This window comes from Mytilus californianus, unplaced genomic scaffold (genome assembly GCF_021869535.1).
Source record: "Mytilus californianus isolate M0D057914Y unplaced genomic scaffold, xbMytCali1.0.p SCAF_3, whole genome shotgun sequence".
Lineage (NCBI taxonomy): Eukaryota > Metazoa > Mollusca > Bivalvia > Mytilida > Mytilidae > Mytilus > Mytilus californianus.
Genome location: NW_026262679.1, coordinates 111,093,978 through 111,121,493, shown reverse-complemented (window position 1 = coordinate 111,121,493; position 27,516 = coordinate 111,093,978). Strand labels below are relative to the sequence as shown.

The 27,516-nt window shown below is 32.2% G+C and overlaps 1 protein-coding gene across 7 annotated transcripts in view; it reads right to left on the bottom strand.

The window, feature by feature from the left end:
- The window catches only part of LOC127735795 (uncharacterized), a 216,451-nt gene that overhangs the window by 141,380 nt on the left and 47,555 nt on the right, over positions 1-27,516 (bottom strand). For all 7 annotated transcript variants that reach the window (XM_052246113.1, XM_052246115.1, XM_052246111.1 and 4 more), the window contains 15 exons: positions 26,664-26,799; positions 26,189-26,334; positions 23,611-23,712; positions 20,780-20,883; positions 19,558-19,625; positions 18,798-18,991; positions 17,156-17,267; positions 13,720-13,865; positions 12,836-12,998; positions 11,026-11,192; positions 10,011-10,146; positions 8,969-9,147; positions 4,469-4,592; positions 3,651-3,796; positions 689-812 (listed from right to left, as the gene is read on the bottom strand). In XM_052246113.1, coding sequence (XP_052102073.1) covers positions 689-812; positions 3,651-3,796; positions 4,469-4,592; positions 8,969-9,147; positions 10,011-10,146; positions 11,026-11,192; positions 12,836-12,998; positions 13,720-13,865; positions 17,156-17,267; positions 18,798-18,991; positions 19,558-19,625; positions 20,780-20,883; positions 23,611-23,712; positions 26,189-26,334; positions 26,664-26,799 — 2,047 coding nt within the window. The remainder of the gene's footprint in view (positions 1-688; positions 813-3,650; positions 3,797-4,468; positions 4,593-8,968; positions 9,148-10,010; positions 10,147-11,025; positions 11,193-12,835; positions 12,999-13,719; positions 13,866-17,155; positions 17,268-18,797; positions 18,992-19,557; positions 19,626-20,779; positions 20,884-23,610; positions 23,713-26,188; positions 26,335-26,663; positions 26,800-27,516) is intronic.

The window sequence follows — 27,516 nt, the reverse complement described above, 5'->3', positions numbered from 1 at the left end:
CAGGCAATAACTTCTTAAGGGATCATCCAATGGTTTTGGTGATATTGGCATTTTTGTAAATCTTGTATTGCTAGTCATTTTTGCCTTACTAGTTTTTACCTACACAATATTGTTTATTAGTTAAAAGGCAAAAACATGAGAATTACTCAAAAATTGACGACAATAACTCTTTACAAAGTCATCTAATCATTTTGATGCAAATAGGAAGTATACAGACCTTCATTCTGAGCATTTATGCCCTTGTCTTTCTCTACCTATTATAGTTTTCAAGCTATAAGACGATTAATGCATTTTACCTTATGTTCTATTTCAAACCATGGCAGCCATGTTTGTCGACTGATGGGGGAAAAACACAAAATTGATACTAGATACCCAATTGATCATTCACCAAAAGTTTGGCTGAAATTGGTTCATTAGTTACAGAGGAGATCTTTAAAAAGTTTACACCGACAACAATGGACGACAACGACATACACCAAGTGATGGCAACTGTGCAAGGTGAGCTGAAAAAAAGTTTAAATCAGTATATTCCCAATCCTTTAGCATGGTATTGTATAAAGAACTATATCATGTTAATTTCATTTTCAACTTCAGTAAAGAAATTCCTATCTTTAACTTTTCTGTCAAATCACCTACTTTGTAGTTTGTCTATCTATGTAATTAAAACAGAAGTAAAACAAGATCCCACCTGCAAAGAACCTCTGTAGACACTGTTTTATTTATAAAACCATAGGCAGCCATTGAACAATCTTCAAAGTTGACAATTTCTGGTTTATAAGATGTACAAATATCTGTTACATTCATTGATATACCTGTGGAGTAAAAATATTCAAATTACATAGATGATTGATCGATTGATTTTTGGTGGTTAATGCCACTTTCAGCACTATTGGCTATTTTGTGGCAGCCAGTTTTTATTTGTGGAGGAAGCCAGGGTGCCCTGATGAAAAAGATTTTTTGATATGAAAACTGATAATCCTAGTCAATTAAGATATGAGTTTAACACACATGACAAGTGCAGGGTTCAAACCTAAACCTCAGAGACTAGTGATACAGTAGTTGAATTACTGAGACCACTCAGCCACTGGTCAAAGGTGGAATATATTAAAAATAGTGAGACTAGATATAACACTGAATAAGTAAACATTAAATAACAAAAATGCATTACAAATTGTATCAACAGATCAAATTAACACGAAAGTACGATTTGAGAGTACTCATTAACTACTAAGTTTCATGAAATTTTATTATGTGGATTAAGAGGAGTTGTGATTATAAAGTGTTGCAGTAGTATATTTCCAGCAAAATTCTATGTTCAAAGGGGCATAACTCCTAGAAAAATTTCCTGTTGATATGCACATCTACATATTATGTCTTATCATCTACAAAGTTTCATGAAATTCAGTTGTGTGGTTTCAGAGAAGTTGAGATGACAAATTGTTACAGTAGTGTATTTAAGCCAAAATTCTAAGTTCAAAGGGCATCACGCCTAGAAAAAAAAATGAATCATAATTTCCTGTTGATATGCACATCTACATAGAATGTCCTTATTATCTACAAATTTTCATGAAATTCTGTTGTGTGGTTTCAGAGGAGTTGAGATGACAAACTGTTGCCGTAATATATTTAGACTAAAACTCTATGTCCAAATGGGGCATATCTCCTAGAAAAACAAGAATGTGTTTATAGTACAGGGATGCCCCAATCGCACTATCCTTTTCTATGTTCAGTGGACCATGAAATTTGGGTCAAAACTCTAATTTGGCAATAAAATTAGAAAGATCATATCATAGGGAACATGTGTACTAAGTTTCAAGTTGATTGGACTTCAACTTCCATGAAAAACTGCATTGACCAAAAACTTTAACCTGAAGCAGGACAGACGGATGGACGGCTATACGAACGGACGCAGACCAGAAAACATAATGCCCCTCCTACTATCGTACATGGGGAATAAAAATTGATTCATAATTTCCTTTCGATATGCACATCTACATAGTATGTCCTTAATATCTACAAAGTTTCATGAAATTCTATTGTGTGGTTTCAGAGGAGTGGAGATGACAAGAACAGGACTGACGGACTGACGGACAGACGGACAGACAGACGGATCAAAAACTTTATATCCTTCGTGCCATAGGGTATAATAAACTAGATTAACACATACAACATTCAAGTTGTAAGCTTATAACCATTGCAGGAAATACACTGATAAGTATATAACATTGAAAAGTTTTTCATAAAACAGAAATAAATCTGGTTCCTGGTGTACATTAAATTAATTCTGAAGTCATTTAAAGACACTAAATGTAAATGCAAATAAATGTGGATAGTGTCCACATGTGGACACAGATGATGCTCCCGCTTCCATAGCATATAGTTATAAAGGGACATAACTGAAGAACGGTTAAAGTGACGCTACCCAAATTTGAACTTGATCTGAGTTTTGTGGTAATAAGCATTGTGTGTAAGTCTCATAACATTTGGTTGAGGCTAACTTAAGTAAAGAACAGAAACTAAAAATTCAGCAATTTTTCTATTTGTAAACACGCATAACTCTAGAACAGTTATGTATGAGTTTCATAACATTTGGTTGAGGCAAACTAAAGTTAGAAAACTGAAACAAAAAATTTGTATTTGATCTTAGTTTTGTGGTAATGAATATTGTGTATAGGTTTCATAATGTTTGGTTGGGGCAAACTTAAGTTACAGAATGGAAACTAAAAATTTTGCAATCTTTCGATTTATAAAGGGGCATAACTCAATAATGGTTAAAGTGACACTACCCAAATTCAACTTGATCTGTGTTTTATCAGTGGAAGTCTAAATTAAACATTGCATTGCATAAAGCATTGATTGTAGTTGATTCAACTGTAATTTAATTTTGGATGTAACACAACTTCTGATTGGCTGACGTTGTTTTGTTTATCAGCTCATAGACATGATTTTGTCATGTGACCGTGACGTCATCAACGTTTTTTCAAGGTTTACTCCGGTTTAAAATGGAATTTAGAATTAAATTATAAGAAATGACTGTAATATTTTTTCTGTCTATTCGAAATAACATAAAAAATGTGGTGCACACTTTAAAATAACCCGCTACGCGGGTTATTCAGTGTGCACCACATTTTTGATGTTATTTCTTCATAGACAGAAAAAATATTACAGTCATTCCTTAAATAATCATGGACAAAGGAAGATAACTCTAATTCTAAAAATTACTTGATATTTAGAAGAAAATAAAATTTTTGCAATTTTTCCATTTATAAAGGGGCATAACTCTAGAACGGTTAAAGTGATGCCACCAAAATTCAACCTTGATTTGTGTTCTGTGGTAATAAGCGTTGTGTATGAGTTTCATAATATTTGGATGAGGCAAACTTAAGTTAGAGAATGGAAACTAAAAAATTTGCAATTTTTCCATTTAAAAAGGGGCATAACTCTAAAACGGTTAAAGTGACACCACCAAAATTCAAACTTGATCTGTGTTTTGTGGTAATAAGCATTGTGCATAAGTTTCATAACATTTGGTTGAGGCAAACTCAAGTTAGAGAACGGAAACCAATTTTGGGATGTACGAACGTACAGATAGACAAGGGTAAAACTTAATGACCACACCTCTACGGCGGGGGCATAAAAAATAAACTTACATGATGATAAATCTACTTTTCCTCGAGATAACTTTGTAATAAGATCATTTTCCTCCAAGATGCTCCTCTTTATATTGCGACTAGTGCAATTGAAATTATGTGATAGTTTCTCAAAAATACAGGGTATATAACGGTCTTCAAATGTCCTGTAATGAAAATGTTTTATATTGACTTTAAGCATGATATGGTCATCAGTTTCCAGTTATTTACTGGACTGCTATGTTGAATACTGTTCTAAAGTAATATCTGATATTAAAATATGATATCACTGACAGGATATCTTTAATTAACAGCATGACAATAGGGGGAGTAGGAGGGGGTCTCATCCCGAAATCTTGAGAAAATAAAGCCAAATCCTGAATTCCAGTGAAAATCATGTGTCTATTCCAGGATCACAATATAAATGTAATTGAATCCCGAATTCCTGACGATTTAACTGGCTATTCCAGAATTCCAGAGAATTAAACAGCTCAATCCAGAATTCCCCAAAAAGGTCCTTTCACCCCTCTGACAAAACTAGCAAGCTTACAAAAGTAATGACTGACTCACAATTTGCCTTTTTAATCTCTTCAAAAATTATGTTCAATTATCTCCCCTTCCATGAAATATTTCATTTTTCTATTTGTTGCAACACCATAGTCTTTGAGTTTCAATCAAATCCATTGAGTTTAGTAGGAGTTGCACTAACATTGTCAGGTGTAAAAATAAGTGCAAGTCCAATGATCCATTACATATCACTTTAATATTGTTTGCACAAGTATCAAAAGAGTACATTTATATTAGCTGCAGATTGTGTGGCTGTATAATGCAATAGATACCTGCAGACAGAATCTGATGGTTGAGATATCAAAATTTCACTGATACATTCAGTTCTAGATAAAATAAGCCCTCTTCCATCTTCACATATACTGTGTCCAAAATCTGGACTACTGGTTGAATTACCTATAAAATAAAAAGTGTTGTAATCAAGGATCCGGAAATTTTTTCACACAATTTCAGTCATTTGAGATGACTGAAAAGTTGGTGCCCTTTTTCAAATTCTCGATATCACACTGATTCATCATAGCATCAACGAACATGTATTACTGTTTCATCGCATTTACTTCATGAATTTTCTTACCATTTTTCTAAAAATGTTCAAGAACAGTTTAGGGAAGGCAACAGTTTGAAATTGAAATGACTTTAATGACTCAAAATGGTTAATTTCTCAAACATAGCTAACATTTCTTTCGATTTTGAAGACGAAATTAAAACCGGTTATTTAGATAATACTAAAGTACAAGTAATTCTGGATTCATTTCTGGGATTCGTTTTGTTCATCAAATTGACAGGAAATCACCGGCTTTTTTAATTTTATAACCTTTAAAAGTGTTTGGATATAACAGATAATAGTTGCACTCGTTTAATTTAGAATGAAATCTATGTAAATTAAATTAAGTTTAAATTTTTAAATCAGAATTGATGACTGTCTTTGCTGAAAAGTAATTAAATAATGAATATAGTTGTCATGGAATTTTAATTTCTTTGTGATATTATTATGAGCTTGTGATCAATGTCAGGTGTGAATTAAAAACACAGGTAAAAAGTGATTGCCTATCATTAGAAATGTTCCCGTAGGCATTAATATAGTTATTAGGAGGGCCATGAGGATTAGCAAACTATACTGGAGTGGCAGTTTTATGACAGGAAAGGGATTATAAAACAAAAACAAGTGATCACAAGTGCAAAATGGTGATTAAGAAACTCGATCTCAATGAAATGACCGAAATTATTTCTGTACAAAAATAAAATTTGTCCTAAATCCCAATTTTTCGTATAGGACAAATAGCTTTCAGCTTAGGTCATGACTCTCAAATGAGACGGTTTCCAGACCCTTGGTTGTAATATTATAACAATTCTTATAACTGAAAGATCTCAAAATCCCAAAGCAGCATTATCCATGCAAGTTTGGTTAAGATCTTATTTTTGGCTAAAATGTTAAAAACATGTTGTATGCTAGGAAGTAATGAGAGTAGTGTCCCTTTGATTTATGATACAATTTTATCATGCGATGTAAATACATTTTGAATTAAAGTGCCATGGCATCAGACATGTTTTGTTGCTCTAAAGCTGTGTTTAGTTTAGCGGCATGAGGAGGCTTGATATATGTCTCCACATTTTTGTAATAAAAAAGAATCAAAACTAAACCAAAAACTTTTCTTTTCTCCAAATGTGTTTTGAAACCAAAATTTACTTACAATTTCAGTCAAACAACTGTTGCTATGACCTTGACCTTAAGACTAGGGACCTCGAAATCAATAGGGATCTTTTCATCCCATGGAGCCTATTCGAACAAAATTTGATATAGATATTGCTTAATTATTGAAAGATATTGTCTGGAAACTGCCATGATAGCATTCATCATATTATCAGGGCAATTCAGAATTGTGCCAAAAGTTTCATTAAGCAGCTAGTAGAATACTAAAATTGTAAATGGTTAACATTCATATTTTTTGGCAATGCTATTCTCAATTACATGCATAGAATTTAGTTTTGAAGTTTGTGTTCAAGAACATTTTTTTAGCAATGTTTTTAAAAAATAACATTTATTCTTATGAGGCTTAGAAATAGATAAAAAAAAAAACAAGGAATGTTGCTCATGGCTATCCTGTTTCCTCAAGATTACCACTTAATATTACATGTGAGACAATTATAGGTTTTCCCCTTATATTACAGAATAAAATGCTCCGCAGGGCGCAGCTTGATACGACCGCAGAGGTCGAACCCTGAACAGTTGGGGGAAGTATGGACACAACATTCAAGCTTGATACAGCTTTGGATTTGGATTGTGATTAAATATTTGACACAGCATAGGTTTCTAACACAGATTGAATGTGGTCTAAGAACTTAAAAATTTTAAATTGGACATTCACCTATTATGGTCCAATATCCAAAATCAAAATACATGGTTAGATTCAGCATATCAAAGAACCCCAAGAATTCAATTTTTGATGAAATCAAACAAAGTTTAATTTCGGACCCTTTTGACCTCAATGTGGACAAAGTTGATAACGGGGCCCAAAAATCAAAAATCTAAATACATGGTTAGATTCAGCATATCAAAGAACCCCATATATTCAATTTTTGTTGAAATCAAACAAAGTTTAATTTTGGACCCCGATTTGGACCAACTTGAAAACTGGGCCCATAATCAAAAATCTAAATACATGTTTAGATTCAGCATATCAAAGAACCCTAAGAATTCAATTTTTGTTAAAATCAAACTAAGTTTAATTTTGGACCCTTTGGACCTTAATGTAGACCAATTTGAAAACGGAACCAAAAATTAAGAATCTAAATACACGGTTAGATTCGGCATATCAAAGAACCCCAATAATTCAATTTTTGATGAAATCAAACAAAGTTTAATTTTGGACCCTTTTGACCTCAATGTGGACAAAGTTGATAACGGGGCCCAAAAATCAAAAATCTAAATACATGGTTAGATTCAGCATATCACAGAACCCCATATATTCAATTTTTGTTGAAATCAAACAAAGTTTAATTTTGGACCCCGATTTGGACCAACTTGAAAACTGGGCCCATAATCAAAAATCTAAATACATGTTTAGATTCAGCATATCAAAGAACCCTAAGAATTCAATTTTTGTTAAAATCAAACTAAGTTTAATTTTGGACCCTTTGGACCTTAATGTAGACCAATTCAAAAAACGGAACCAAAATTTAAGAATCTAAATACACAGTTAGATTCGGCATATCAAAGAACCCCAATAATTCAATTTTTGATGAAATCAAACAAAGTTTAATTTTGGACCCTTTGGACCTCAATGTGGACCAATTTAAAAACGGGGCCCAAAATCCAAAAACTAAATACACGGTTATATTCAGCATATTAAAGAACCCCATGAAATCAAGAATAAAACCCCATTGAAATTGGTCAAGAAATAAGCAATTTATAGGAAGTATCTTCTTTTGCACAATCCTGTGCTATTAAATATTTCTTGCTATTGCGCAATACTGTACAATTGACAATTTCTTGCTATTGCGCAATATTGTGCTATTGGATATTTCTTGCTATTGCGCAATACTGTGCAATTGAAGATTTCTTGCTATTGCGCAATACTGTGCAATTGAAGATTTCTTGCTATTGTGCAATACTGTGCAATTGAAAATTTCTTGCTATTGCACAATACTTATTATATAATAATTTACACATCCTGTTTGGTGTGTATCTCCTACCATATCATTATTATTTGATTTTAAATATAAATCAGAAATAACCAACTTAAAATGGAAAATTTTAAAAGAAACAAAAAAGGAAAAAAAGAAAAAAAAGGAAAAAAAAATAAATCCCCCCCCCAAAATTTTTTGAACCCCCATTATGATTCATCACCCCCCATCATCAATCCCAGCCTTCCCTTTGTGGTATGGTACCTTGCAGTACAATTTCAGAGAGATCCATACACTTGAACACAAGTTATTGTCTGGAAACTAGAAAAAAATGTGTTTTTTGGCCCCTTTTTGGCCCCAAATTCCTAAACGTTTAGGGCAATTACCCCCAAACTCAAACCCAGCTTTCCCTTTGTGATATGGAACCTTGTAGTACAATTTCAGAAAGATCCATACACTTACACACAAGTTATTGTCATGAAACTAGAAAAATGCTTGTTTTTTGCCCCTTTTTTGGCCCCTAATTCCTAAAATTTGGAGGCAATTACCCCCAAAATCAATCCCAGCATTCCTTTAGTGATATGGAACCTTGTGGTACAATGTCAGAGAGATCCATACACTAACACACAAGTTATGTCTGGAAGTTACAAAAATGCTTATTTTTGGCCCCTTTTTGGCCCCTAATTCCTTTACTGTTATTACCATAACCCCCAAAATCAATCCCAACCTTCCTTTTGTGGTATTGAACCTTGTGGTAAAATTTCATAAAGATCCATTCACTTAAACTAAAGTTAGAGTGCGAAAACCAATGTGTCTTCGGACGACGCCAGACTTCTACATCGACGACGACGCCGGACGACGACGACGCCAACGTCATACCAATATACGACCACAAAAAATTTTTTGCGGTCGTATAAAAATGAAAAATCAGAAGAAACTAATTTCTAATAATACTTGTGAATTTTGCACATGATTTGAACAAGATAAAAATTCTGTCTCTTTTGTGAAATCCTATATCAAGTTCTAAAGAGATATATTATAAACATCAAAAGTACAGACTTTATAAATAAGTGACAAGAATGCCATTGTTTACACAGTTAATGACTGCATAAGAAACCTGGCTGCAAAATTTTCCACATAAATCATACTTATGCATTTCTGTGTAATTTCTGTTTCCTTTATATCCATGCCCATCATCTGTGACCACTGGGCAGCACGCATGTTTATCATCCAGATTAAATCTGATTCAAACTGACTCTTGACACAGCTATCTAGACCCTTCCACTTGTAATATCTGAATACACATTCGGTTGCCTCTTCATAGAGTCTGGAAGTAAACACAATAAATAAAATGAGAAATTGTTGGTGATTTGACATGTGTTGAAATAAATTGTGAAGATCTTGGTAATAAGGTGGACATGTTTGGGGAGGGTTTGGCTCCAGCAAACATGTTTAACCCCTCCACATTCTGTATGTGCCTGTCCCAAATCAGGACCCTGTAATTCAGTGGTTGTCATTTATTGCAGCATATCGAATTTGTTTTTCGTTTTTTCTTTTGTATATAGATCAGGCTGTTAGTTCAATTTCTTGTTTGAATTATTTTACATTTGTTATAGCGGGCCCTTTTATAGCTTGCTGTGACGTATGGGTTTTGCTCATTGTTGAAGGTTGTACGGTGACCTATAGATGTTATTTTTTTTTCGTCATTTGGTCTCTGATGGATAATTGTCTCATTGGCAATCATACCATATCTTCTTATTTTTATATGTTGAACAAGAAATTATTAAAAACTGATTTCCAAATGGAAACAGAAAGTAGCCTATTCATACAGTACAAGTTCTTGCAAATGAAAAGATTTTTGTCCTCAATGGCATATTTATTCTATTCTGAAGTAAATATGTACATATATGTGTATGATAACAACATAATACTGGCAATATGACACTTAAAACATTGACAGAACATTGAGGTATATATATAAGGGACAGCAACTAACCAATACAAGAAAACAAGAAAACAAGAAAAGAAGTCAAATCATGGTCTTCATAATACTTTTGTATCTTTTATAACAGACAAATGCTTGCTGCAATGTTGACAGGATACTATGACAAATTTATATAGAGATCATTTAGATACAACCTTTGAGCTTTAATCTTAAGTGATAGCATAGTTCAATTTAATTTAACTTACACACAAGTCAAATTAGAAGTATCCAACTTTGTGTCAAACCTAGCCCTCATGACATTGTAAAGGCAGTTATCAAAATCCTGGTACATTTCTGGATCATACAGGAAACTGGAACATCTTTCTTGGTCACGATCATAGCCTGAAATTCATAAAAACATATGAGACAATTTTATACTCTTTTATTATTCATAAAATTTATCTATTAGAGTTAAAATAACTACTTTTATATTTAGAATAAAGGAGGGTCTGAATAAGGTTTAAATATTTCTGGAATTACTTATATGGAAAAAATCTCATTGTTTTCACAAATGAACTACATGCATTTCCATAGCGAAACGAAAGGGAAAAAAATAGAAAATAGGTTTTTCAACAGCATTGGATCTACTACTTATGAATTGGTGAAAAAACCAAGCAATATAACAATAAAGAGATGTGGTACGATTTCTAATAAGACAGCTATCCATAGACCAAAGGACAAAGATGTGAACAACTAAAGGTCATTGTACAATCTTCACTATTAAAAGATCAAAACTCATACCTTATAGAAAGCTATAAAATGTTTATAAAACTTAAAAGGAAGACAGTCTATATAAATTCCAATTACATTAGGTGTATGGTGTATATTTTCACTGATGTAACCACAGTAACCCATCATACAAATGAAATTAACTGATTTCCATGTAGAACGATAATAACTGTATGCTTTGTTTTGTTTCATTTCTCAACTATTTGGTAATATCTATGTGTAATATGGCGATTTGAAGAAAGAAAGAATTTCAATCAGTATGTTATTAATTAATCTAATTTCTTGACCCAACATAATCCTTCTTTTCAATTTTGATGAAATTTTAGAGTATCATTTCATTGGATTATTTTATAATGGGTAAAGTATCTCAAAAAAAGGAACTAAAATTGTATACTTCTAAGGTATCCTGTGTACATAAAAATGCTACTGAACAATACCTCAGAATTCAATAAGGGTGTAAACTCAAAGTACTGTATACATTAAAATGCTTACTATAGCAGTCTGTAGGATTAACATTGTTGGGTTTAACACGATACATCTGGCTGGCATGCTGTTGTAATACATTTGTAATGTCACTGTATGTACATGTCCCATCACTCTGTAGTAGTGGGTTTATTTTACTCATTCTATACACACATGCTGATGACTGCCAATAAAATCTGAAACAACAAGACATTTAACATAAACAATTAAGTCTGAAAGAAATTTAATTGCACAATCTTTTTTTAGATAAAAAAAATCATCTTAATCATTCTGAGATTATATGGTTAGCATTTTCAACTAGATTATAAACTTCACAATTATATTCATACTTTCACTTTTTTCCAGAAATTCCATGTGTTATGTATGACATAAATTTATGCCATTTAATTTCATATAAAGAAACAAGAGTGCACACGCTGAAATGTCTCACCTTCTTTACTAACCATTGATATTATGTTGATAGTCCTAAATATAAAGCTTTACCACAACTATCACATAAACTTAACATGATCGAAGAAAATGAGGTCAAAGTCATATAAACCAAACGAGAAATACATGTACACCTTACAATCATTCAATACACTAAATATAGTTGACCTATTGCTTATAGTTTATAAGAAACAGACTTAACCAAGAAAACTAAACATTGACCAATGAACCATGAAAATGAGTTCAAGGTCAGATGAACCATGCCAGGCAGACATATACAGCTTACAATCCTTCCATACAACAAATATGGTTGACCTATTACTTATAGTTTAAGAAAAACAGACCAAAACACAAAAACTTATCACTGAGCAATGAACCGTGAAAATGAGGTCAAGGTCAAATAAAACCTGTGAGACTGACATGTACATCATAAAATATTTCCATACACCAAATATAGTTGACCTATTGCATATAGTATTAGAAAAAAAGACCAAAACTCAAAAACTTTACTTTGACCACTGAACCATGAAAATGAGGTCAAGGTCAAATGACACCTGCCAGTTGGACATGTACACTTTACAATCATTCCATACACCAAATATAATAGACCTATTGCATACAGTATAAGAAAAACAGACCAAAACACAAAAAGTTAACTATAACCACTGAACCATGAAAATGAGGTCAAGGTCATATGACACCTGCCAGTTGGGCATGTACACCTTACAATCCTTCCATACACCAAATATACTAACCCTATTGCTTATAGTATCCGAGATATGGACTTGACCACCAAAACTTAACCTTGTTCACTGATCCATGAAATGAAGTCGAGGTCAAGTGAAAACTGTCTGACGGGCATGAGGACCTTGCAAGGTACACACATACCAAATATAGTTATCCTATTACTTATAATAAGAGAGAATTTAACATTCCAAAAAATCTGAACTTTTTTTCAAGTAGTCACTGAACCATGAAAATGAGGTCAAGGACATTGGACATATGAATGACGGAAACTTCGTAACATGAGGCATCTATATACAAAGTATGAAGCATCCAGGTCTTCCACCTTCTAAAATTTAAAGCTTTTAAGAAGTTATCTAACGCCACCGCCGCCGCCGGATCACTATCCCTATGTCGAGCTTTCTGCAACAAAAGTTGCAGGCTCGACAAAAATCATGGAAGCTTTTGCACTTTTTTTTCTGTAAGGAAAACATTTTCAATAACAAAATCTTGTCTTATAAAAATCTTATCATTATGAGGAATATAAAAAGTCAATTTTAATTCAAAATAGTTTGCTATAAAATTTCCAGATCAGGGAAGCCTTACTGGAATGCCTTTTTAAGGATGAATAATGCGCATAGTTATAAAATTTAGTAAATTGATTTACCTGCATTTTTCTGTCATTGAAGCACCTTGTTTAATATCTGTGGGTATGGCATCATAGTGACAATCAAAGTTCAATATATAGGACAATACATCAGGGTGAACACATGGTCTGACTTGGGCAGTTACAGGCATCATTGTAGGTAAAACAACTGTATCAGCTGAAGCTGAAAAAGAAAGATAATAGTACAGTTAAAAGGACAATATATTGGGATGAACATATAGTTGGACGGAAAGCAATTATAAGCATCTGTAGGTAAAACAAAGATGAACTGTGAACTATTGCTCACTAACGATGACTCCACTAGAAGTTTTGGGTAAACAGAAAGTTAATGAGAGATGGATATAAAATTCATCACATGGTATGTCATGGTATAGCATGATTACATAAAACTTGATACCAATTTTCAGGAAGCTCTGACTTCTTCCTGAGAAAAACGCAACAAAAATTGCATACAATTGCCTTTTGAAAGAATACGAACGTATTTGGTAAACAATAAGTTGATGATCGATGAATTTGGACATGCGTCACAAGGTATAGAGCATTTTCCCATGAATCTTGCTACCAGGAAACACTGATTTGAAGTTCCTGATGCATATTCAGAATAAGCATGACATCTTTCCCATTCAATAATGCGTAAATCACAATCCATCATTCGGATTCTTTGACATTATTCATTTTTAGCTCTATTCGTTAATTCAGCTATTTTCATTTGAGTCAAAGTCTCCTAAAACTAATTAGTAATTTTTGAAAGAATAATTCAAATATATAAACTTTAATCCTGTACATACATTTTAAGTTTAAAGACGATTTTTTCATTAAATATCTAAATTTTAATTTAAGCTGAATATTTGCTAATTATCTGGCCATGATGTTTTAAAACTAACCATAGCAGGTGCTTGGGTCAAAGCCTGTGACTGTACCTACACCAGATACTATATCCTGGAAGTAAGTTGTCATGGTTTTAGTCACTTTCTCCACAGAACATTGCTGGGCATGAAATACAACACATCCAATCATTTGGAGAAAAATTCTGAAACAAATTATAAATACAAATAAAAGAACAGAGTTCCAATGTCCCCCGCATTGCACATATTTTATATTTCCAAGGGGCATAACTCTTTTAAAAAAAGTCGATCGGCCACCATTATAAAACTTGTCCGAGATATTGCTGATATTAACCTATAGTATAAGATTTATAAAAATCTGGCAAGAATTGTACCCGTGAGAGCCCTAACTAGGCTATTTTCCATAAATTTAATAAATCCAAGGGGCATAACTCTTTTAAAAAAAGTCGATTGGCCACCATTATAAAACTTGTCCGAGATATTGCTGATATTAACCTATAGTATAAGATTTATAAAAATCTGGCAAGAATTGTACCCGTGAGACCCCTAACTAGGCTATTTTCCATAAATTTAATAAATCCAAGGTGCATAATTCTTTTAAAAATAGTTGATCGTCCATCATTATATAAATTGTCCATGATACTGCTGATATTAAACTATAGTAAAAGTTTTATAAAAATCTGACAAGAATTGTACCCGTGAGAGCACTAACGAGGCCATTTTCCATAAATTTCATATTTCCAAGGGCCATAACTCTTTTAAAAGAAGTCGATTGGCCACCATTATAAAACTTGTCCGAGATATTGCTGATATTAACCTATAGTACAAGTTTTATAAAAATCTGGCAAGAATTGTAACTGTGAGAGCCCTAACGAGGCCATTTTCCATAAATTTAATATTTCCAAGGAGCATTACTCTTTAGTAAAAGTCAATCGCCCACCATTATAAAACTTGTCCGAGATATTGCTGATATTAACCTATAGTATAAGATTTATAAAAATCTGGCAAGAATTGTACCCGTGAGAGCCCTAACTAGGCTATTTTCCATAAATTTAATAAATCCAAGGGGCACAACTCTTTTAAAAATAGTTGATCGTCCACCATTATATAAATTGTCCATGATACTGCTGATATTAAACTATAGTAAAAGTTTTATAAAAATCTGACAAGAATTGTACCCCTTAGAGCACTAACGAGGCCATTTTCCATAAATTTCATATTTCCAAGGGCCATAACTCTTTTAAAAAAAGTCGATTGGCCACCATTATAAAACTTGTCCGAGATATTGCTGATATTAACCTGTAGTATAAGTTTTATAAATATCTGGCAAGAATTGTAACTGTGAGAGCCCTAACGAGGCCATTTTCCATAAATTTAATATTTCCAAGGAGCATAACTCTTTAGAAAAAGTCAATCGCCCACCATTATAGAACTTGTCCGAGATATTGCTGATATTAACCTATAGTATAAGTTTTATAAAAATCTGGCTAGAATTGTACCCGTGAGATGGCTAATGAGGCCATTTTCCATAAATTTAATATTTCCAAGGGGCATAACTCTTAAAAAAAGTCGATCGGCCACCATTATAGAACTTGTCTGAGATATTGCTGATATTAACCTATAGTATAAGTTTTATAAAAATCTGGCAAGAATTGTAACCATGAGAGCGCTGACGAGGCCATTTTTGATAAATTTAATATTTCCAAGGGGCATTACTCTTTTAAAACTAGATGTGTCGGAACGACACGAATGGCCCGTCTCAAAAAGTTGAAAAATCTGCAATTTCAACAACACATGTGGACACAAACATGCATGGATAGTATCCAGCTCTCAAGACTAATACTAGTTTGATTATAAATTTCCTTAATCAATGAGTAGTTAAATTTCAAACTATCAGCAAACAGGAAGTGGATGTACTGAAGATGTGTTGAAGCGACATGAAAATCAGCATATCGGAATGAAACATAAACTTGATCTGTAACTCATCATGGTAGACTCACATATCAAAAATCAGCACAAAATCTGAAGGCATATAGAAAAAAGTCTGTATAACTGTGATTTTCAACAATTTATCAAAGTCCAAAGCCCGTAATTTCAGCAAAAATAGCAGAGTGGAACAAAACTTAAACTTGATCTGTAACTCATCATGGTTAACTCACATACCAAAAATCAGCCCAATATCTGAAGGCGTTTAGAAAAAAAGTCTGTATAACTGTGATTTTCAACAATTTATCCAAAGCCCGTAATTTCGGCAAAAATTAACAGAGCATAACGAAACTTAAACTTGATCTGTAACTCATCATGGTTAACTCACATACCAAAAATCAGCCCAATATCTGAAGGCATTTAGAACAAAAGTCTGTATAATGGTTTGTTGCGAAATGAGGGAATGATGGAATGACAGAATGATGGAATGATGGAATGAGGGAATGAGGAAATGAGGGACAAGGGTAAAACTATATGGCCCAACAACTTTGTTGCGGGGCCATAAAAAGTCGATCGGCCACCATTATAAAACTTGTCCGAGATATCGCTGATATTAACCTATAGTATAAGTTTTATAAAAATCTGGCAAGAATTGTAACCGTGAGAGCGCTAATGAGGTCATTTTCCATACATTTAATATTTCCAAGGGGCATAACTCTTTAAAAAAAGTCGATCGTCCACCATTATAGAACTTGTCTGAGATATTGCTGATATTAACCTATAGTATAAATTTTATAAAAATCTGGCAAGAATTGTACCCGTGAGATTGCTAACAAGACCGGACTGACACATTGACGGACGGACGCCCGGTATTTCCATGTCCCCCGCAACGCATCACGCGGGGGACAAAATTATATCAGAATAGCCAAAATTTTATTTTAAGTTTTGAATTTTTGAATTTTAACCATAAAATGAAATTAAACAATCCAAAAACATACATGTTGTTTGGAGAAAAGAACTCAGACACTTGATCAAAGAATTTTAAGTACACAGTTGCAAAACATATGGCTTAAATAATATTTTAAAAGAAACATAATTCTATTTATCAAAGTGCCTTTAGTTTGGTTTTTCTAGGACCAAACTATTATATTTCTATTTCAGAAAAAGGCTGGCTGTTCCCAAATCAGATAGAGTTCATAAAAATGTTTTCAATGAAATCTTTCACAGTACCCTAAAAGTCTATTACCAATAGATCTAACTACTCAAGAGATATCTAAAACGACAAAACAATATTTTTTGGAACAACCCCCGGAGTAGACATTTTTTTTACACTTTACAGCTTTGCCTTTGCCATAGTTTTTCATTCAAATAAACCTCTTAATGGGCTTTCAATAGTACAATTAATGGAAGATTGCTTACTATCAATGGCACTCAGCATTTTCTTTAAAAAAAGAGAGATTTAGGTCCAACTAATCTTTAATAATTTTCTTTTTTGGATTTAGAGTCAACTAATCATAAATAATATTTTTTATGCTTAAAGAATACTGACCTACACCTGTCCTGAGGATCTTGTACCTGTGTCAGTCGTTGCAATGCTGTGTCACATCTGTTGTGTATAATTGTTTTAATATAGGAATTTTTATCACACTCTGTTAAAACAACTAAAAAACAAAAACAAAAAATATAAATAATTGCTATTTGACTTAATATGAACAGTAAACAGTAACTGTACATAAAACAGTATAAGGTTTATTACTTTTTTACCAGTTTTAAGTCATTTTAAATAAATTTATCCAACATGAAGAGGAGTGAGGCCATGAGCCATCCAAATCCTGCCTCACTGATGTTTTAAATCCATAATTCAAAAGATTATCTATGTTGAAAGAATTTATTTGTAGGACATCTTAAAAGTTTTCAAGGTTTTTGGTGGTGTTTTTGTTGCTCAGTCTTCTATGTTTTCTATGTTGTGGTTTATGTGCTATTGTTCTTCTATGGCATTGTCAGATCTTTTTTGACTTATGAGTTTGATTATCCCTTTGGTATGTTCACCTCTACACATTTCATAAAATTACTTTTAAAAAAAAATCCTTAAAACCAAGAACCAATAAAAGAAGAGTTCCAACTTCCCCTGAGTTGCACATATTTTATCTGTCCATGGTCCAAGGGCAATAACTAAAACAATTTTTTTTTAATTTTTTTAAACATTTTTTTATAAATACCTTTGAGAAATGAAGGTTTCAGAGCAAATACAATGCAATTTTCGATATAATTAATATTTCCAAGGGGTATAACTCTTTTCAAAACTAGATATCATTGAGATGGGAGCCATCTCTGTGGGCCCCGCTGTGAATAATGTGTGGTAAAAAATTTGTATCTTTATCATTGGACATGGGGTTGTCAACTGAAACCAAAGTTTTTGACCTTGACCTTTGACCTAGGAAGTTGTGCATAAATTATGACACACCCTCTGGTGTTGGTTTACATACATGTCAAGTATAAACTTTGAAATCATAACGGTTCTCAAGATATAGAGCGGATACAATTTGTTACGGTCGGACAGATGGACAGTCGGATGGACGGACGGACGGACGGACGGATTGACAGACGGACAGACAGATGGACGGACAGACTGATCACTATAGGGCGTCCGCCATTCAGTGGGGCCCTAATAATTGATCTGCACTGATTTTCAAACTTGTCAAGAGACATTGCTGATATAAACCTATGATATTGTACATATGAGAGCACTCACAATGCAATTTTCCATATAATTAATGTTTCCAAGGGACATAACATTTTTAAAAGTAATTGATCAGTACTGATTTTCAAACTTGTCCGAGACATTGCTGATATAAACCTATGATATAAGTTTCATAAAAATCTGGCAAATGAGAGCGCTAACGAAGCAATTTTCCATATTATTAATGTTTCCAAGGGGCATAACTCTTTTAAAAATAGGTCATCAGCACTGATTTTCGAACTCGTCAGAGACATTGCTGACATAAATCTGTGATATAAGTTTAATAAACTTTAACAAGACCGGACAGACAGATGGACAGACGGACGCACGGTATTTCTTTGTCCCCTTCAATGCGTAGCGAGTTGGACAATAATTTTATAATTTGGTTATAACCGCTTAAAAAATGACGATTAAAGACTTTTCAAATTACAGTAATTTGAATGAGATTTACCTGTTACTTCTTTAACAGAGATTTCCTTAGTATCAATAGTTTGTACAAAGTCTAAATTATCTACTTCTGGGTCTTTTTTAACTGCTTCAATTATTGTTGTTGTTTCTTGTATCAGTTTTTCTGAGGTCCAGTCACTAAGGTTTGCAGAATCTTTCTTCAGAATGATCATAATGACAAACACTATAGAGCCTTGACTGAAATGAAATAAATATTATTGATTAACTACAGGGTAAAAAATTATTACGAGATCTTCAGGGATAAAATTCACACATGATGAATAACAAGTGTGTATTTATGTTTCCTTTTGGAATTTCTGCACAAGAAAAAGAAATATTGCTGACATAGGAGGAGATGTGCTTAGGGCCCTTTTCAGCCTAAAAAAGTGAAGTATTACAAATCCAGATGATTTAAAAAAAAGTTCAAACCCAGTCCTTTGCATGCTGTTTAGCCAGTTTATAGATTGTTATGTAACATATCAAAATCTCTTCTCCCAAAACAACCTTTTCAAAGTTAAATTTCCAACTATTTCAAAACAATTGTACAAATAAGCATCAAAAACATAATAGCTTTCCACCATTAATCTGGATATTTTGTTAACATTTCATGCAAATTGGTCCTAGCAAATTTTTGTATCAATCAAATTATAAACAGCAGATATATAAGAATACATAGTTAAAACAACTGTACCATATGATTTTTCATAGTGTAACATCTAAAACTTTAATATCAGTACATGAACCTGCATCCAGATTTTACATACCTGACCTCTAAAACTACAATGTCTTCAACTTCAACAGAACTGTTCTTGTAGTTATACAAAGCCAATGTCTAAAAGAATATATACAGAACAGCTATATATACAGAAAAGGTAAGATAATGGAAGTCTTCTGATATGGTACCAAACTTTTCTGAATTATTTTTACTTTAAAAACCTACAGTTACATCATTAATTTCATCTTTTATGTAAAGGTATAGAACCACTAATTGGGGGCAGGGTCAGAAAGAACATACAAGAAAGTAGTACATATTTTAAATGAAATAGTTCTTACACATATGTAACTTTGCCAATAAGTAAAATATTTACTGGTAGGTAATTTTGGTATCAAATGAAAGCTAAAGGACTTAAGATCACTGTAGAACCCTTGTTGAAAGTTTATTGAACTTAAGACAAAGTAGCCATTAATGCTTGAAATTGCAGAATTTAACATAGAAAGCAATGGGGCTATGAATTAGTGGTTTTATTCCTAAAGACCTTTTTTAATTATGTAGACCTTGCTGTAGGTGACTTAATTTCCACTTAAACAATTTTGGTTTCAACACCTGATATTTTGTTTAAATAGCTGTTGATACAGTAAACAAGAGGCTCTGTGTCCCTCATCTAGGTTTATGTGCATAATCAACAATGGACTCTCTCCAACATTGTAGACGAGTATGGAATTCAGGGCGAAAATTTCTTTTTTGTTGATCTTGTATTGTTGATCATTTTGTCTCTTTAGTTTCTCTCTATCTTCTTTAGTTTTTGCTAAAAAAAATCCTCATTTAAGGGCAAGCACTCTTAGGAAGAGTGACAGTCTACTAACTATATCTGCAAAATTTGACTTGTTTGTGGATCTAGCCTTGCTGATCATTTTTGTTCTTTAAAGTTTCTATTTATCTATTAAAATTTGTATCATATGAGGCAAAATGCAAAAAAAATTGGTAAAAATCGTCATTTAAGGGCAATAACTCCAATAAGGAGTCGTCAGAAAATTTTCCCCATATTGTTTTAAATGTAGATCATTTTTGCTAATTTAAGTTCTATCTTTCTATCGATTATAACTTATAAGATATAAGGCAAAAACGCAAAAAAATGGAAAAATTGGTCATCAAAGGGCAAGAACTCTAATTAGAAGTGGACTGACGATTTCTACCATGCCATACTTATTTCTTGTCATGTATGGATACAGTTGTAATAGAAATAAATTACTATATGAGTAACTTACCTGATTTCTGAATTTTTCTGTTAACTCTTTATATTCTGTGCTATTTTTATCCTCAAATTTTGGATCCCATGTTTTATTCACTTTCATATTAGCCTCAAATTCACCTGTAAAAATTAGAATAAATTCATAATAACAAAATTAAGAATGGAAATGGGGAATGTGTCAGAGAGACAACAACCCGACCATAGAGCAGACAACAGCCGAAGGCCACCAATGGGTCTTCAATGCAGCAAGAAACTCCCGCACCTGGAGGTGTCCTTCAGCTGGCCCCTAAACAAATATGTATACTAGTTCAGTGATAATGGACGTCATACTAAACTCCAAATTATACACAGGAACCTAAAATTAAAAATGATACAAGACTAACAAAGGCCAGAAGCTCCTGACTTGGGACAGATGCAAAAATGTGGCGGGGTTAAACATGTTTTTTGAGATCTCAACCCTCCCCCTATACCTCTAGCCAATGTAGAAAAAAACAAACGCACAACAGTACGCACAGTAAAACTCAGTATAAGAGAAGTCCGAGTCTGATGTCAGAATGGGAAACAAAAGAAAATAAAGAAAATGACAATAATACATAAATAACAACAGACTACTAGCAGTTACTGACATGCCAGCTCCAGACCTCAATTAAACTGATTGAAAGATTATGTCTTCATCATATGAATATCAGGCATAATCCCTCCTGTGCAGGGTTTAGTATTATACCGTCATAAAATATATGAGAAGAACATAACCCGTGTCATGCCAACAACTGTTTTTAAAATAAATGTGTTTAATTCCAATGCAAAGACCCTATAAGTGAATCAATATTAAAGCCAAAATATGCAATCTTTAATGACCTGACAACAGTATCGTAACTATATCCCTTCTTAATAAGTCTGTTTAAAGGTTTTGTTAGCTTTTGAGGTGAATACTGACATTTTTGTGCTTTGTAAAGAATATTACCATTAAAGATTGGATGTGAAATACAACATGTATTCAATTTTTGTCCACTGCTATCATAAAAAAAAATGTTTGTAAATCTAATCATAGAGCAAATAAACATGAGTCTAAACTTTTCATATCTTTTTCAGTATGAAAATGCACAATGTTTCGCAAAAATAAAAACTTGCAGTTTAAATTTCAACATTATTATTTCAATGCATTTCCTGAAATCACAATAATTAATTGCCGTTCAACCATCGCAATAATAAATGCATGCATAAATTTCTGAATTAACAGTACCAAAAAAGATACCATGCCTGTTAAATATTCTGTGATAAAATTAGATAACTAGAATGAATATCCAATGATGGGCATAAAACTTTTTATCAACAAGGCACTAAATATCCAATAACCCATGTGATAAGTAGAAAACATCTTTGTAAATATTCTGTAATTCAATAATTTGTAGATATATAGTCCATGAACAACACAGGCTATTCACTCTTTCAGCCATTTGACTTTTTCATATTTGTGAAAGTGCATGATAATGGCTAAAAATTCGTAAGGGTTCCGCGGAACCCAGTGTCTCGCCTATTTTTGCTGTTAATTGCAGGCTCAACAAAAATGAGGAAAAAAAAAAAAATTATTCCTCTCGATACTATCTTTTGATTGTAAGAAGCTTCTGTCTAAGTTTAGTAAAAATCCAGGATAGTTTATGAATCTAATAAATTTTTTAAAAACTTTAACTGCAGACTGTATGTAATGTTTACTGGAAGAAAAACTAAGTCCATTTATAAGTAAAATAAGGAAAAACAGGAACAAAATTTCCTTCTAGATACTAGCTTTTGATCATACATAAACAAGCTTCTGTCCAAGTTTGGTACAAATCCCGAATAGTTTAAGATAGTTATTAAAATTTTAAAAACTTTAACCACAGAGTGAATGTAATGTTTCTTCCTGGCAGAAAAACTAAGTCCATTTATAAGTAAAATACGGAAAAACAGGAATTTTTTTTTTTTACAAAATTTACTTCTGGATACTATCTTATGATCATAAACAAGCTTCTGTCCTAGTTTGGTAGAAATCCAGGATAGTTCAAGAAAGTTATTAAAATTTTAAAAACTTTACAGCTCTTTTCATAATGCTAGCAAGACAAAGGTTTGTTTGACTTGCTTGCTTTGTTTGTATAAATGTTTGCTCAAGCATGGTAATTAAGACTGACATCTGCAAACAATATAAGTAGGCAGAGTTAAACCTGTGTATAGGTAAATTTGATTATTTGATAATGTCCAATCAAATTTAAATATAATGTATACAAGTTTAAATCCGCCTTTTTATGTTGTTTCCAGATGTCAATCTTAATTACAATGCTTGAGCAAACATTGATACAAACAAAGCAAGCAAGCCAAACAAACCTTTGTCTTGCTAGCATTATGAAAAGAGCTGTAACCACAGAGTGAATGTAATGTTTCCTGGCAGAAAAACTAAGTCCATTTAAAGGTAAATTACGGAAAAAATGGAATTTTTTTTTTACAAAATTTACTTCTGGATACTATCTTATGATCATAAACAAGCTTCTGTCCTAGTTTGGTAGAAATCCAGGATAGTTTAAGAAAGTTATTAAAATTTCAAAAACTTTAACCACAGAGTGAATATTTGTGGACGCTGCCGACAACGACGCCGGAATGTAGGATCGCTATGTCTTGCTTTTTCGACAAAAGTCGAAGGCTCGACAAAAACCCAACAAGCTATATAAATGACTTATGTACACTAAGGCCAACTCATTACTCAGAAAGAAACAGGAAAATAATTATCTTTTCTGCTAACTGACCTTCAACCACCACTAAGGTCAACTCATTACTCAGAAAGAAACAGGAAAATAATTATCGTATCTGTTAACTGACCTTCAACCACCACTATTGTAGCTGTTGTTGTTTGTGGATCCATTGTTGTCATAGCTTCCATTGTTGTCATTTCTTCTGTAGGAGTTGGCATCACAATATGACCTTCAAAAAAGTCAAACAATATTTTAACTTATTGTTAAATAGAAAGTAATTAAATCAAACATAAGATCAAATTCATTTGCGTAAATATGTTGACTTGCATAATTTGCCAAACTTTGAAATTAAAGAAAACCCCTGTTAATGTAAAGGGTTATTTGGATTTCTTAAAAGTACAAATTCTGGCAAAGTTTGTTCATCGATGCACTTGAAATGTATTTTTACCTTCCTCCAATAAATTTTTTACCTGTTCAAAGTTTTTAATATAAATAAATTTCTTTTTTGCATTTATTAAAGATGGTCTCCATGTAAAATCACATGTTAGCTGTAGCTGAAGGTCTCTTTGTAAAATCTCATTAGTTCAATATGTATTTTAATGAAATTTTGCACAATTTATTTTTAAGTCTTCCCTTTTTGGTTCTAAAAATCACTTTGAACAAAAAACTGATGTTAAAAATTGGTACAGTATATGTACAATATTTAAACTTCAGGACAATACTATTATACTATTGGGACATTTTATCAATGTCTTGGTTGGGCGTATATATCAGCTGAATGCAAACATCTTGTATACAAAACAGGTTTTTATCAAAACACATATGAAATAAAATTGTTAATGTCTGCTTATTAAAGTTTAAGACATCTTCATCACTCATCTAGATATGCACAAAAAAATTATAAAGAATACCAATAGTTAATTTTAGACTTTTTACAATTTGGATATATGTTTTACTTTGTTATAAATCAAATATGAGAATTTGCCTCTAATCAGTACTTGAATTTGACAGCTGATGCCCCTTTTAGTTGTTCTGAATGAGTATAGAAAAGTTGTAAATAAATTTAATAAACACTATCAAAGAGCTGCTATCAATACACAATTATGAACAAGATAAAAAAAATATGATGTAACCGAAAACAATGACTGAGAAGATTACTTTGAGATGAAGAACAGCAATAAAAGCATTGTTTCTTTCCTTTTTGTATTTTTTTTTATGTGCATGAACTGATTTTTTGTCAAAATGGATACCCCATATTTTTTCTCTTCTATTATCTAGATACAAGTTCTACTGTTATTTTTTTCTGTCTTTGGATTAGCTTTCCTGTTCTGACTTCTTGGTAGTTTTCATGCTCTCAAGATTTATATATTTTCTCTCTTTCAATCATACCAGACATGATTAATTCAAGAAACTTGCATCATATGCACTAAATTTGGTATCAATGGCTTTATCCAGAAAAACATGTTTATACTGAATTTTTGTATCAGGACATTCTTCATTAACTGAATGTATGTAAATCAAAAACCTGTCTTATGCAAACAAAATCTTCAGTCTTAATGCATTTTGGCTAAAACAGATTGCACAGTTATGTTTATTGATCTGTTTAGTTTGATGATGTAAACTACAAATTTTTTAAAGTTTTCTTTCACAAAACTTTTATAAAAAGTAATTTAAAAGAGATCTTGTAAGTAGAAGCTGCCATGAATTTATTCATTTCAATAACACAACACCAAAAAAGATTCCAAACAACACTATTAAGCTGAATATATAGTTAAATTTAGTCACAATATATTTGTTATCTGGTGATGTTTAGTAATGATGTCATAGAGCTCTTCCTAGAAATGGGAGGTACACATTTTCCTATTCACATTTTTAAAATCTGAACATTGTTTATGTCAATAAATTTATTAAATTTCCAGAACACACAATCACAGCAAATAATACTGTTACTTAGTAAATCTTATGTTCTGTTTACCTGAAAATTTCCAATTCAGATAAAATGTACATTATTTACCATTTTTTCCAGTTCAATATAATTGCTTGGTTCCCTAAATGCCCTTTTTCTCTATAGATTCAGTGTAAAATTTGAAATGTCTCCACTTTGTAAAATATTATTTGTATAAAAGTTAATTCTAAATCATCCAATAAAAAAGGTTTTCTTCTTTGTACTAGTCCTGTAATTCCCTGGCAAGTCTGTGCATTTTGTTTTAATGAACAGACTTATTATAATTACAGAACAGGATCTTCCTGTGTGTAAATTTGCAGCAAAATGTAAACAACATGCCACAAAATATTATAACCCATCAGTTAAAAGTAATAAAAAATAATTACTTTATGCATCTTAAAATCGTTTGAATTATTTGCAATTTATTTTCATATCAAAATTACTCAGGATTTCATTGAAAAAACACAGTTTAGTTTATACAATCTTAATTATTGTATTGGCTAATAACATATCATGTGCTGCTGGTACTAGCTTTCAAGATGTATGAAAACATGTTAGCATTTTCTTGCATGTGCCATGTAGTAAGAAACAAGTATTATCTTAATATGTGGTTTTTTTTCTTCTAAACTACAATTTTCAGCAATCCAAAACATTTTCTCTTTTAACCAACTGTATTGTTTTTTAGAAGAATCAAGGGACTGAGGTAAAAATAGATTTCTTCATAAGCAGAATAGTATATTTATATTAGCCGTTAACTTACAATCTTGAATACTGGGTTGATTGGAATCTCCTATAATCTGAGACTGGTACATACTAATGAGTTGATAGATACTATCTATTGTACATGTAGCTTTTAACACAGCTTTAAGTTGTTGTTCTATACATACAATCAAATTACTTGCTTTCCTACAAAGAAAATAGAACTAAATTTTCAATACAACATTTCTCATAATTAATTATAAGGAAAATATATTCTCCACAACTATTGATGACATCATGCAAAAAACACTCAAATGTTTGCAATAAATAACAGTATAATTTGACTTAAAACTGCTAAGCTTCTTACCAGAATAAGATTATTAAAATGTATTTAATCGTATTAATTATAATAAAAAAAACCCCAATTTCCTTTTAAAAATACCAATAGTTCAAATGTCAAAAATTTAAGTATTTGGAATATAAAAATGTCAAAATCCGCTGGCTACACAAAGTAGAACTGCAGTATAAACACTTACATGCATTTATCATCTTGACTGGCTGATATAAACTCCTTCAGGTCATTAGGACAATACATATTAACAATCAAATGGACTGCATCAGGATCATTACACAAGGAAACTTTACTTCCAGAATTTATCCAGTCTATATTAACTGTAAAACAAAGGTTTGTAATATACAATTATATTGCCATGAAGTAAAGATATAAAGGTACTGTGTCTAAGAAAACAAGAGTGCACACGCTTAAATGTCTCACGTGTTTAACTTATCAATGAATTCATGTTGAAAGTCTGTAATAATGAAGGTTTTACTACAAGTGTCACATAAACCTAACATTATCAATGTTCTATGAAAATGAGGTTACGATCAGATGAATAATACCAAACAGACATGTACATCTAACAATCATTCCATACACCAAATATAGTGGTCCTATCGCTAGTAGTACATGTACCTGAGAAACAGATCAAACCACAAAATCTTAACATTACCCAATAAACCATTAAATTGAGGTCATGGGCATATGAAACCTTCCAGACAGACATGTTCACCTTACAATCATTCCATACACCAACATATAGTTGCCCTATTGCTTATAGTATCTGATAAACTGACAAAATTACAAAAACTGTACATTGTCCAATGAACAATGAAAATGAGGTCAAGGTCACATGAAACCTGCCAGATTGTCATGTACACCTTACTATCATTTCATAAACCAAATTTAGTGGCCTTATCGCTTATAGTATCTGAGAAATAGACCCAACTACAAAAACTTAACTTTTACCACTGAACCATGAAAATGAGGTCAAGGTCAGGTGACACCTGCCAGTTGGGCATGTAGACCTTACAATCATTCCATACACCATA